Source organism: Colletotrichum chrysophilum (assembly GCF_026319265.1).
Source record: "Colletotrichum chrysophilum strain AFK26 chromosome Unknown scaffold_53, whole genome shotgun sequence".
Taxonomy (NCBI): Eukaryota; Fungi; Ascomycota; class Sordariomycetes; order Glomerellales; family Glomerellaceae; genus Colletotrichum; species Colletotrichum chrysophilum.
In genome coordinates this window covers 47,275-59,390 of record NW_026517340.1, presented here as the reverse complement: position 1 = coordinate 59,390, position 12,116 = coordinate 47,275, and the positions used below count along the sequence as shown (strand labels likewise).

Sequence of the window (12,116 nt, the reverse complement as noted above, 5' to 3'; positions counted from 1 at the left end):
ACATAGCAGGCCTCACACAGGCCCTCTTCGCGAAGGAATCTTCCCGCCGCATACCCCACGGCCAGGACACAGACCCTACCCATACTCTATTGAGTTCTACGGCTTGCTTGTACCGGCGCTGCAACTCAGCTCTTTGCATTTTCATCTTGAATTCAAACTTTTCTTAGCTATACACCCCTCATCCCCCCCTTCACTGCCTGCCTTGCGGCAAGAAGAGCGAACGAGACGGAGAGGCACGAAAGCTTCCATTCGACTTCTTCCCAGGCCGCTCCCCCTACCTGTTATTACTCGACACCTCCCGCCAGGGACATATCAGAGGTTTGCGCCAACCATATGCACGCATAACCTTGCCCTGCATCGCCCAGCGCACCACCCCCAGACTCAGTGTCGCCCTTGACCGCGACCCGGCCGGAAGGCAATCCAACTATATCAAGACACGTCGTCGTAGACCTTCTTTCCTCAATCTTGCTGCTGCTGCTGGGAGACGTTTTGCGCGCTCAATGTACTCCACTCAGCCGAACGGAGCTGATAGTGCGACAATCAATCCGGCTGCCCTCAACTCACCTGGTATGTTGCTTATTTGCTCTTAATAGCCCCCCCTCCCCAGTTTCACTTCCCCCCCGCCCTCTACCCAGCCTCAGCCTGCCTGCCTTGCCGCTAGCCGTCATCGCATTCCACAGCGAGGCCCTGTTCGTCGGTGTCGGTAACAGGTAATACCGGCGCAGTCGCTTACGCCTCTCTCTGTCTTGCACCATGGCTGCGCCAGTCTCTGCGTTGCTATCCCGCAATGACTTGTATGTGCTGACGCCTCCGATTATTAACAAGACCTCCTAAACGCCAGCCTCCGCGGTATCAAAAGAAGTCGATCCCCCGACAGTTTCCTCGAAAGAGCTCCTGCAGGCGGTGCCGGTATGTTTTCTTAATCTTAGCGATCAACCCCAGAATGCTTGTGCTGTTCATCAAGCGCGCGTGTCACCTCCAGGCTCCTTCCCGCAGCGCGCAACGCAATACAAGCTAACATCTCGTGCGTCCTCGCAAGGTGACTCCAACCCGAGAAAACGTGGAAAATCTTTGAAGGGGAGAACCTCCGAGACTGCCGGTCAGGCCCCCGTTAGCAACATGCCTCAAACCATCCCACCACCGCAAACTCCCCAAAACCAGGCCGCGCCGTTGCCAGGAGGGCAAGCCGTTGCCTACGCGCCTGCGCAAGCCTCCCCCCCGCCGAAGACTACTCCGACGAAGACCACGCTGAAGGCCCTACCGACCGTGAGAGACCACACCACCGACCAGCTCAACGCCGCCGGTGACGAATACCTCCCGAGAGAGATCGATGAATTTGGAGAGAAGAAGGTGATGCCCAACGGGCAGCTTTTAGGCGGTCGTGAATACAAATGCCGGACATTCTTGGTCCCTAACCGTGGCGACAAGCTCTTCATGTTGGCCACGGAGTGCGCAAGAGTACTGGGATATCGTGATTCGTACTTGCTGTTCAACAAGAACAGATCGCTCTACAAAATCATCGCCAGCCAGCCCGAAAAGGACGACCTTGTCAGCCAGGAGATTTTACCATTTTCGTATCGGTCACGACAGATTGCCATCGTCACGGCACGATCCATGTTCAGGCAATTCGGCAGTCGCGTCATTACCAATGGCCGAAGAGTCCGCGACGACTATTGGGAAACCAAGGCACGAAAGCAAGGCTTCACCGAAGCCGACCTCGCTGGTGAGAAGCGTCCCGGGGCCGCCAAGGCCAGAGAAGCTGCCGCCGAGGCGCAAAACCAGGTCATGATGGGAGGTCCGCACGGAGAAATCGTTTACAGCAACACTCCCAGCCAGTTCCCCGGCGCCCCCCAACCCCAGATCGTCCAACCAGGTATGCTTGGAGCGCCAACCGGAACAACGACCAGAATGCCCGTGATAACACTAGGATCAGAGCTCAGTGACAACCGCCCTCGTGATTACAGCGGCATCCTCAAAGGCGGTCCCCGCCAGGAAATTACCGGCCCGGCTTACCAGGACCAAACACGCCCTGCCCAGATTGGAGAGGTTCACGCCCAGGCGCACCACGCTGCTGAGTACAACCGTTCGCTCAATCAGCAACGTGACATGCGTGGAGACTATCTCCAGGGCATTTGGAGGAGACCCCATGAGCAACCCCAGTCCTCCAACCTGGCGCAGGCTGTATCTACGAGCGACGCGGCAGCCCCGACGACGCGTGCAACGCAGTCACCCCACACATCTGCCAGTGGCATGCCACAGTCTGGTATTGTGCCTAACCAAAGCCCGCAAATGATGATGACGGCCCCGCCTTACTCCCAGTCGATACACGCGCAGAATCCGATCAGTCAGGCTCCGATGAGAGGTATGGCCCAACCATCTTCCCAAAAGAACAACAAGCCAACGACTTTGCCTGCAGCAGGGAGTGCGAGCAATATGCCGCAGGGGGCTCAGGGCTACCACTATCCTGCGTCCGGCCAAATGTGGCCCCAGACACAACAAACGCCTCAGCACAACTACTCGGGCTACACGACGCAGAATCAGCAGTCGCATCAGCAATCACCAGCGCCTCAGCTTCGGCACGCGACGAGCAGTGTCCAGCCAGCGATGCAATTTCCTGGCATGCCGGGTATGGGCCAGAACTACGGTGCGGGTCAGGCAATGTACCCCACAGACCAGACTCCTCGCCAGTACATGCCTCAACCGAACCAAGGTTCTCCAGCGGTTACGCAGGCGTGGTCGAATCAACAGACACCTGCACAGTGGTGGACAAACCAGCCCCAATGAACTTAAGAAACACGACGTCATCGTCTTCTTGCCCTCTTATGCTCTTCATTTTGTCAGTATTTTGGCAACAATCCTTAGTTTCGTTTCTCTTATATACGCGGCGGCGACTCCTGACTTTCGCCGGTTTGGCAGGCTTTTCTGCTGCCCTCTGAAGGATACCCAAGCATACAGTTAGGTGGAGGCTATGTGCTTTTGGGCCGCCGGCCTGTCAGTCTTCGTACAGCATTTTGGCCGAGAAGGGATGAATAGAGGAGTCGCAGGGGATCCGGGAACACATCATCTCAGGTCAGGAGGGGAATTGATTATCACTGTACCGCGTTCTCAGTTGGTTTCTTTCTGGTATCTGCATCATGGGAGGATGCATTTCTGTTTGCAACATTGGTTGGCCTTGTATTCGATTTCTTTTGACTTTATTACCACTCATCGACAACATGTTTTTGTCTCTTGTCTCCCCGACTTTTTGTTATTTTTGGTTTCCTCGCCGTGGGCACGCGGGCAATTTCGACTTCAATTTGATACCATCGTCTTCTTGTCGCCGACTCGCTTCGCGCACTGTGTTAGCTAGTCCCTCTCATCCTCTCGAATACGATACCATACGAACACACCGTCCACGCGTCGTTTCTCCTGCCGCGCGGCTGAAGCTGCGGAGGTTGACTCAGCAGCAAGTTTAGTGGCAGACTACGACTCATGCGCACTGAGGGCATTCTCACGACATCGGCCGCCATCACTCAGCGCCAGCCATAGTAGGCAGGCTTGACAAGGGAGATCACGATCTTTTGCCTAGTCGAGCACTTGCAGCAATTTCGAGTCGAGATCTAGCTTTGAGGGACAGCAACTAGCACCTCCAACTTGACGAATGGCAGTTCCTCCAGCTCTTTGGGTGGGAGGTTACCACTCTGGCCCGTGCCGAACGACCGGGAACTTCCCCGACTTGGGTTCAAGGTTGTCACGAAAGCGAAGAACCGCGGAGGCGACAAAGCTCAGGGGACAAGTCGCGATATAGTTTTAAGGTTTGCTCGTGGTCTGGGGTGTACCCTTCTTCCCAGGGTAGCAGGATCGCATTTGCTCTTGAGTAGTCGACATGGACGAGGACCCCTTTCCATCTGCACGTCGGCAGCCAAATCATACTGGCCTTGTTTTATCTTTGTGTCGGCCGACACACCGCAGCAGCATCGGAGGAAGTTGCGCTGTGTACTTAGTGATGAGACTTGATATTCGTCGTCACACTTTGGGGGCCCTATTGAGGGGGGTCGGCAAGAAGCGCCACGATATGCGGCATTTGGTAACAATTGTTTTCGTTATTTCCCACATCTACTTTTTCTCTCGTGGGGGAATATCATGGCATGGATGGAAACGGGTCTTGTTGGTTGCATGGAGCTGCGTCGATCGAACACTTGGTTTTGTTTTCAAAGCTCTTGACACTTCTGTTTTACGACCTATTCTGTCGCAACTACTACGGCTATGTACTTGAAGATGGTGAAAGATGATGGGTTCTTGGACCTCCGCGGAGGTTTCGTAGTCTCGAATTAATGCAAACGAGTGGTCTTTTTGATTTCCTGATCTCACTGTCCCCTTCTCTAAGTCCTTGCCCGAGGTTTCGAAAAGGCTTGTTTGCGAATGCGCATGCGAGCACTATTCCAAATGACTTTTTCCACAACACAGAAATATGCCATTGTCTTCTGTAGAAGAACCATACGCCGTAGCAACTATTTTTATGAAGCATCTGTGTTTATGAAGCATCTGTGCTCACCTGTTTCTGTGTCGGTAACAGCCTGCTCCGGTGGCTGGGGAGCTTTCTCCTCCTCGCATGTGCCATCTGGTCGTTTGAGTTTGTGGTCTGTCCAAACCAGAAAGGCTCGTTATCGGGACGAAAGCCCGTTTGTGAGACGGGGATGATAGTGTTTGGCGCCCGGCCCCGGTGGGGTATCTGTAATAAACATCGTCTTCCTTTTGGCTTCTTCCCATTCTTCGATGGTTCAGGATAAAAAGGGGACGAAAAAGCGTGTTTTTTTAAACCACCTCCCCTTCCACACCCACGTCCAATCTTTTTCTTATTTCTTGTTTCCTTTACCCTTGCGGCTTTCTTTAAGCTCCCCCCGTCACTTTCTGCTTTCCCCTTTCGTCTTCCCACCCTCCCCGACTGTGGCACCAAGGGGCTTTGCCTCCCTGTCCTCCCTCCTTCTCCCTCCCCCCTTCCCCTCTCTGGCACCTCGTTCTTCTCGCTCTCTCTTTCCTGCCCTCACCGCACTTGACCTCCGTTCGAACCCCCCCGTGTCTCGTACATGTTCGGGCTTGGGCGGTCCAGGTCGATGGCAGTATGCCCCATGAAACTCTCGGCCGAAGCCTGAAGGCCGAAAGGGCGAAATCGGAGTGGTGGAAGAATACAGGCAGGTGGATCTTGCTCTCGGCGAACAGTAGCGTCGCGAACTGGTTTTCCTTCTTCTTCTTTGTCTGTTTTGATCAGAAGCTGGAGGAGAAAGAGAGATAGGCTCTGTAGATTCGTAAAAAGTCGAAATACTCGGGAACGTCCCGGCATATTCGGATCCGCCACCGGCGGAAGAGTCGGGAAAGACGGGGCGCGCGTCATAATGTGGCGCGCTCCACACGGCATGGGCGGGCTTACATCAGACGGGAGACAGGAGGCAACTTATTCATCGCATATAAAAAAGTCTAGTCTCCGCCCGGGTGAGGGGGGAAAGCATCGTCGCATTGGAGAAGTAAGCCAGCAGATATTGCGATAGGGTCGTCAGAATTCCCAAGAGGATCTGGCAGCATGCAAGGAATAGGGCTGGGAACTGCGAGGACGACGAAGATTTGGCGCTGAGACATTCAGAAACGATGATATGTCTAGTCTTCGGAGCCGACCGGAAATCGTATTTCGTCCATTGAATTCCAGACCGCTGACGAAGGTTTGAGTCTGTTTGTAGCGGTGAAGACTTGCTCCTACTCGTAATTAGGGCCCGAGAGAAAGAACGGGTGACACGGACACGGGTGTGGAGAGACAGAGACCAAAAGAGGTTTATGACGGGTTTGTGTGGGATGTTTCGTCTCGTCTGAATCCGCCATTGGGGGTTAAATATAATGAATGGGAGGGGAGGGGGGCGGTGGTGTGTGTATGTCCTGAACATGTGGCCAGCCCCATCGCCGGAGGAACTCTTGGGGGAGAGTAGGGCGCGTGGGAAAAGGAAAAACCACAAGAGATGTACGAAAAGGGAGTCGAAAGGAGAAGGTCGAGGCGAACTGTGGAAGAAGAAAAAGTGAATTTCAGGCTGAATGAAACGAAACAATGGATTGGCTTTTTTTTTGGTTTGGGAGGAAAACCAAACGTTCGGAAAGGCAACGAACAGGCGGCGCCAATCAGAAGTTGGGTTGCCTGCCTTTTTTTGTTTTAATATAACGGCTTTCTTCTAGATCGCCATCGTCCCATGTGCGTTACTCGCTGGTTGTCTTTCAGTCTGCAAGAAAAAAAAGACACGAGACTGAGCATGAACGAGACCGGAGTTCGGTTGTGGGGTAGTCTGTTGTTAAGCTATTTTGTTTTCATATTCCTTTTTGACTCAGTTTCCTTGAACGTTATTGTTGTTGTAGGTAAGCTAGGAACGGAACTCAGCAGGGGTTGGGGTTGTCCTCTGGGAACTGGTCACTTGGCAAGTTTACCATCTTTCAAGCGGAGCTGACATGGCTATTGAGAAAGTTTATCAGGACTCGGGGAACCCACGTGATAGCGATGTTGTTTTTGGAAAGGGGCCCGCGAGAGCCCGGGATCGGATATAGACAGAGAGATGTGAAAGGCAACAGGCAAGAGAGAAACAAAGATCATTCGACTGGGCGAGTGGCCAAGCAGGATCGGGTGGATGCGTAGGAGAGAGAGATAACACGAAGTAAATGAACAGATCGTGAATGTGGCAGATATGAGTGCTTCATTTCCGCTTCAAGGACTTTTGACAAATACATACGAAAGGCCGTCTATATGAACGTGCGGACGCCATCGCCCACGTACGCCGCATGCTTCGCCAACACCGTATGCAGCTCCAGCTGGCTTCAGAGTGAGGCACCGACCATGCCGCCGCCGGTCTGTGGCGGTCATCGCGTACTAATCACTCTCGTCGCCGTCAATCGCCTCGTCGACATCCTCCTCATCGCCCTCCTCCTTCTCCTCCAAGGCGTCTTGCGTCTCCTCGCCGCTGCCTTCACCCTCATCCTCGTCCTCGTCTTCTTCTTCCTCTGCTTCCTCGTCTTCGTCTTCGTCCTCGTTGGCCTCCTCTTCAGGCTCCGTCTCGGCGTCGTCAGCCTCGTCGACGGTCATGGAAGACTCGTCAACGCGGGCCTTCTTCGCCCTAGGGGCGTCACCGTCGGCAGAAGCAGTGCTGATGATGCTATCATCTGCAGATGCGGCGGCGGCTGCAGCCCCAGCGACTCCTGCCGCACCGCCTGCTGCTGCGCCGCCCTTCTTGGCAGCGACCTTTTGGCGGTATGAGGAGCGCTTCGCAGATTGTATCTGGTTGAATTCTGGACAGACAATTAGCGGCTGAGCCTCGAGCATATGCCGGAAGGTGTCAGGTAGTATCAGGCAGGCTGAGCCTCGGATGGTTGGTGAGGTGATGGTCGTTTTGGTATCGTGAGTTGGAATCTCGGGTTTGACTCACTCGCAAACTCCTGCTCCAAAGGCTCTCGCAGAAACCCAAACTCAATGTCTTCAAGAGCTTTGAACACATCTTCAGCACTAACCGTCTTTTTGTTGGCATTGACAGTATTTTGGTTAGCGCTTCAGTCACACAAAGTCAGCCTTCAGATCCTTCCACGATAACAAGCCCATGTCGGGGGCACATTTGCTTCACGGGACACATCTTTCAAGAACATTCATCAAAGGGGGTTGTCTCGGTGAACGCACTGTGCTGCAAGGTAGTTGATGAAGACTGTGGCGCTCTTGCTCATTGCCAAGACAGCATTGGCCTGGATCTGAGATTGTGGAGGTAGCACACCCTTGGCCAGTCTTGTGATGATGGACTTGGGCAAGTTAAGGTCCTGACGATGTGTAAGCTTAGTATTCATTCTTCTGCATGTGTCTGTCTCTTCCTCCCTCGTGTACCGAGATACACGTGAATAATGAGCACATACTTCAATGGTCAGAGAATCCTTGTCAGCCTTCTCCTTCGGTGCCTTCTCAGAGTCCTTCTTGTCAGATCCAGCGTTCAAGACTGTCGTCATCGTGAGAGGTGTTGATGAAGACACCTTGGCTGACTCGGGTGTCGACTTCGCTCCGGCAGCGGCACTGGAGGGCGCCGCCGAGACAGGAGCGGTGGAAGCGGCGGCGGCGGGAGTTGCGGGAGCAGCGGGAGTCGGTCCCGTGGTCGGGGTGGTGGCCGGGTCCTCGTCCATTACGGCGAATCGGGCGGTGGAGACGTCGCTCCTACGGCTGGCGTCGCTTTTGCGCGGAGGCATTTTGTGTCAGTTTGTCTGTGTGGGTGAAGTTTGCGGGTTGTGGGTGAGAGAGGTGTTGTACGGTGGTAGGGTGGCGGTTGTGTGACCGGAGAAAAAGACCAGGCACGGATTGAGTTTGCGATGCACGCGGGCAGCTCGTTTCTGCGAGACGATGTCGCGCGGGAGGTGTGGTGAGAGAAGGTGGCGTAGGCGTAAACGCGGGCGTGGATTGGTGAGAAGTTGAAGTTTTTCACCCACGGACGGGCTGAGTGCTGCTCTGGGCTGCTTCTCAGGGGAGACCAGGGTCAGGTTGGGTGTCTTTGCGGGATGCGCCGTGGTTGTCGTGAGCCAGCGTCGGGTTGGGAGGTGGACGTGTGAGTTTGTTGGCAATTGAAAGAGACGGGGCTTCAATTCAACTCAAACCGCAAGGCCGTCGATCGCTTCCGCAGGTGGAGGGCGTGAGAATGTCACTCAGGCACGGAAAGGGGAGGTCGAGGGAGGCTCTGGTCGTGAGAGTAAGGTATGGTAAGGTATGGTGTGGCGGGTGGAGACTGCAACGGGAGTGAGAGCCAATGTGAACTGCAACAACTGCACCCGGCTGCTGCGACTGCGCTCGCCCGTCGTCGGCCAACGTATCCGTACAGCCAACCTAGCGAATTGACGACTCGCCGGCGCGTCGTGCGTTGCAAGGTAGACGCGACTTTTCGAGTACCTAGGTAGGAAAGGTAGTGAGTGCCCCACTATCCCAGAGCATACCGCAGTACTCCGTAGGTATGGACGCGTTAAGTGCATTTCGATCTCCCTTTGCCCCAGGCCCATCTTGATTACTCATCTCACTGAACAACATCACACCTCACTTCACTCCTGATTTCACCGTCTAATTGCTGCCCTCCACACCCTTCAACATCTTCTCGTATTCAAACGAATGTCTTCTTTTAAAATACGAATAATCGCACTAGTCTTTATCCAAGTAAATGTTGGATCCCATCCCACGATGGAAACCCCCAATGATTTTCATGATTTCGGGAAAACGACAATTTCATGTGCTTCACTTAACCATCTCATCTTTACCTCCTGCACCTGTCGCACTTAACGACAACGAGAAGCATCTTCGCGAACCTCAAGGCTGCGAAGCGAGGAGCGCGGGATACCCTCTTCATCGTGTGCCCCTTATCTGACCCACCATGAATACCGCTGCTGTCCGCATGTCCTTGAGAAAATGGCATCTTGTCCCGCATGGTCGAAGCTCTTCCGGACGAACCAACCTGAAGCCGCCCGTCGGCGTCACACCCCGCTCTCGCAGACAATAGTCGCCAAGAAGTCGCGAACTCGCATGTGAGAGAACTTTTATCGTGGATGCATCAGGCAAAGGCTGGATCACGCCAGCCCACCTCTTTTCCCCCAAAGAGACTTACTTGATCGAGGACATCTGTCAAAAGAAGTCAAACCCCGAAGAAAAGCAAACTCAACCTTGGAGGCACCTGTCAACTACTACACCCCCACACATATGCATGCCCCGATCTGGACCTGCATCGAGTATCTAATCGAATGGCTCTAAAAGGCTGACACTCTTGGATCGACAGGCCTCTTGGACTAGGGCAACGATTTGCCGTCCACAGTTCCTCATCTGCCTTGCTGCCCAGCCATCCACAGACTGAGCTTGGCGAACTTAGTATTCCCGAGGAAGTCGCTCTCTCTCTCTCTCTCTCTCTCTCTCTTTACAACTCCAAAGTGAACCCTTGTCTACCCCGCCCCGTCGCCCCTTCGCCAACCTCCGCTGTCATTCGCGCACCCATCCGACGACGAAGCGCGGTGTTTCACATTGGGCCCGTCATCGCATCCCTCATGCTGGGATGGCATCTGTCGCAGGCGTGGCTTGCCGCCCCTTCTTCTCCCGTGCGTGCATGGGACCAACAACGCGGAAACCTTGGTCACAATACCAAGAAAGAATTGCCTTTCCTCACGAACGCTGGGCAACGTCGGAGCCATCCACCATCGTGCCTTCCCCCACCTTCTCAGTGAGCTGTTTGTTTCACTAATAATGGATGTAGCGGCGTGCTCAGCGCCATGACTGGCGTCGGGAGGCGTTTGTGCTTACTTGGGACGACATGTCGTCGTCGTCGTCCCCTCACGGCACGCAACAAGTTCCTCATTGGGACGGTGCTAAGAATGACTTGCATGCCGTGATCGCCACAATGATGCTATACCATGCCTGCACGAGGATGAGATGGTTCGCTGGGCTAGGGTCAAAGTTATTCTGGTCACTGAGGTCACTGACGTGGCACGGTTGACATCGCATGGGTAGAAGAAGATGGTTTGTATAGATTGCATTCTTTGCGATCGGGCTCTTTCATCCAACTTGTGTGTGCCCTAGTGTCATGAAGTTAAGGAAAATTCCCTGCCTTTGCAGCTTCTGTGATGAATCCATTCGTAGGGGTATTTCCGTCCATCACCAATCCGATGTTGGTGTTTCGAAGATCATGGCTCCGTAAGACAAAGGAAAATGAGATGCCGTCAAGGGCATCTACGTGTCTTCTCCATGGACTCAGTCCATGCAGTGCACTGCTGAATGCTCATTCAGTTAAGAAGAACATTTGAGAGGAGTGATGTGTATGTGTGCCTCGCGCCTAGCAGAGTCTCCTGGCTAAGACGGTTCATCGAAGGCATCGAAAACCCAAAAGTTCAACGGCGGCGGCGGTGGCAACAGGTGTTGCCCCGTCGCGTTCTTGGATAAGGCAAAAGCCGTTCCCGGGTAACCTCCACCTCGCTCGTGTGGTACCAAGTCGCACACACAAGGTATTGTGATATGTTTGCCATCCATCGGTTTGTGAAACAAGTGCTCACAAGATAGCACCCCGCACTTTCCAGGCCTGCGGGAATAGCGCAAGAGCTGAAACGAGTGTGGGTTGTGGTTGCGTGCGGCGCGTATTGGTAGCCGCGACCGTTTGCAGGGTTTCGCGCAAAAAAGTAGGTAGTAAAACACGGCACTTCGCCAGGGGTGTGACTTCTCGGTGAAGGCAAGAATTCGAATCGGAGCTTCAGCCTACGGCAATGCCAATCTCAGATTGCCGGAGATAGGGTCGGGGGGAGAGGCCACCCATGCGTACTTCCTCGTCGAGAGACAGCCGCGGAGGGATCGAGGAGTCGGAGTAGATCCGCTGGTGCCTACCATCAGAGTGCGCAGATGAAGGCATGTGGGCGTAATGGTCGATGGAGCCTCGTGGTGAGAGCTCAACGTCGGTTTGGTAGCCGAACCAGTGGTCTCGTAGGCTACCGACGCTGGCACTGCTGCGGGAGCTGCGGTGTCTGCCGTGACCATTGCGGGGTGAGAGTGGTGGCAATTTGGACAGCCTCGAGTTTTGGCGCTTCGGTGAAGGGAGGAAGGCGGCGTCTCCCTCGATTGTGTCGTCAGTCAGACCGACGCGAGCATTGGGCGCCCGAGCGAGGACGGGAGTGTTCGGAACGTCCATACTCTTTTTGTCCATACTGCGCTTGTGATACAGAGACCGAGGGGAAATCTCGGACGAGGCACGAGACTGGTTCGAGTGGTGGTGATTCTGGTAGACGATCACGCTGGGCGGCTTGCTGACAGTGGGAGCCGGATCGTGCTTGTCAATGACGATTGTCGTCGATTTCTCAATGGCTCGGTTGGCCTTCCAAGACTCAATCTCCTCGTCGTCAATGGGCGTACATCCGCGTTGACTGAATGGGCCCCGTCTGCGCCAAGGGGCGAGAGGGAGACGGCCGTAGCGGTAGCGGTAGCATAGGCAAATGGTGAGAACGATGAGCGCAACTCCAAGTACCGAGAGTACGGTACTGAGGGCGATGACGAGGCTTCGGTCGCCCTCGAAGTTCTGTGCGTTGCCAGCCATGACACCTTGCTGGTCCGTCAACGAGGTTGAGCTTGGTGC

The 12,116-nt window shown here is 54.4% G+C and overlaps 3 protein-coding genes across 3 annotated transcripts; 1 reads left to right on the top strand and 2 right to left on the bottom strand.

Annotated features, from left to right (window-relative positions):
• Window positions 1-1,119: 1,119 nt before the first annotated feature.
• COL26b_006873 (uncharacterized protein) lies at window positions 1,120-2,784 on the top strand (the record flags this gene model as incomplete). The annotated part of the gene is made up of 1 exon (XM_053179684.1): window positions 1,120-2,784. The coding sequence occupies one exon, from the start codon at window positions 1,120-1,122 to the stop codon at window positions 2,782-2,784; it is 1,665 nt and encodes a 554-aa protein (XP_053036330.1).
• A 4,093-nt stretch (window positions 2,785-6,877) lies between these two features.
• On the bottom strand, window positions 6,878-8,226 carry COL26b_006872 (uncharacterized protein; the record flags this gene model as incomplete). Its single annotated transcript, XM_053179683.1, has 4 exons — window positions 6,878-7,293; window positions 7,431-7,507; window positions 7,676-7,809; window positions 7,903-8,226. The coding sequence occupies 4 exons, from the start codon at window positions 8,224-8,226 to the stop codon at window positions 6,878-6,880; spliced, it is 951 nt and encodes a 316-aa protein (XP_053036329.1).
• A 3,017-nt stretch (window positions 8,227-11,243) lies between these two features.
• COL26b_006871 (uncharacterized protein) lies at window positions 11,244-12,077 on the bottom strand (the record flags this gene model as incomplete). The annotated part of the gene is made up of 1 exon (XM_053179682.1): window positions 11,244-12,077. One exon carries the CDS (start codon window positions 12,075-12,077, stop codon window positions 11,244-11,246), a length of 834 nt encoding a protein of 277 aa, XP_053036328.1.
• Window positions 12,078-12,116: the final 39 nt, after the last annotated feature.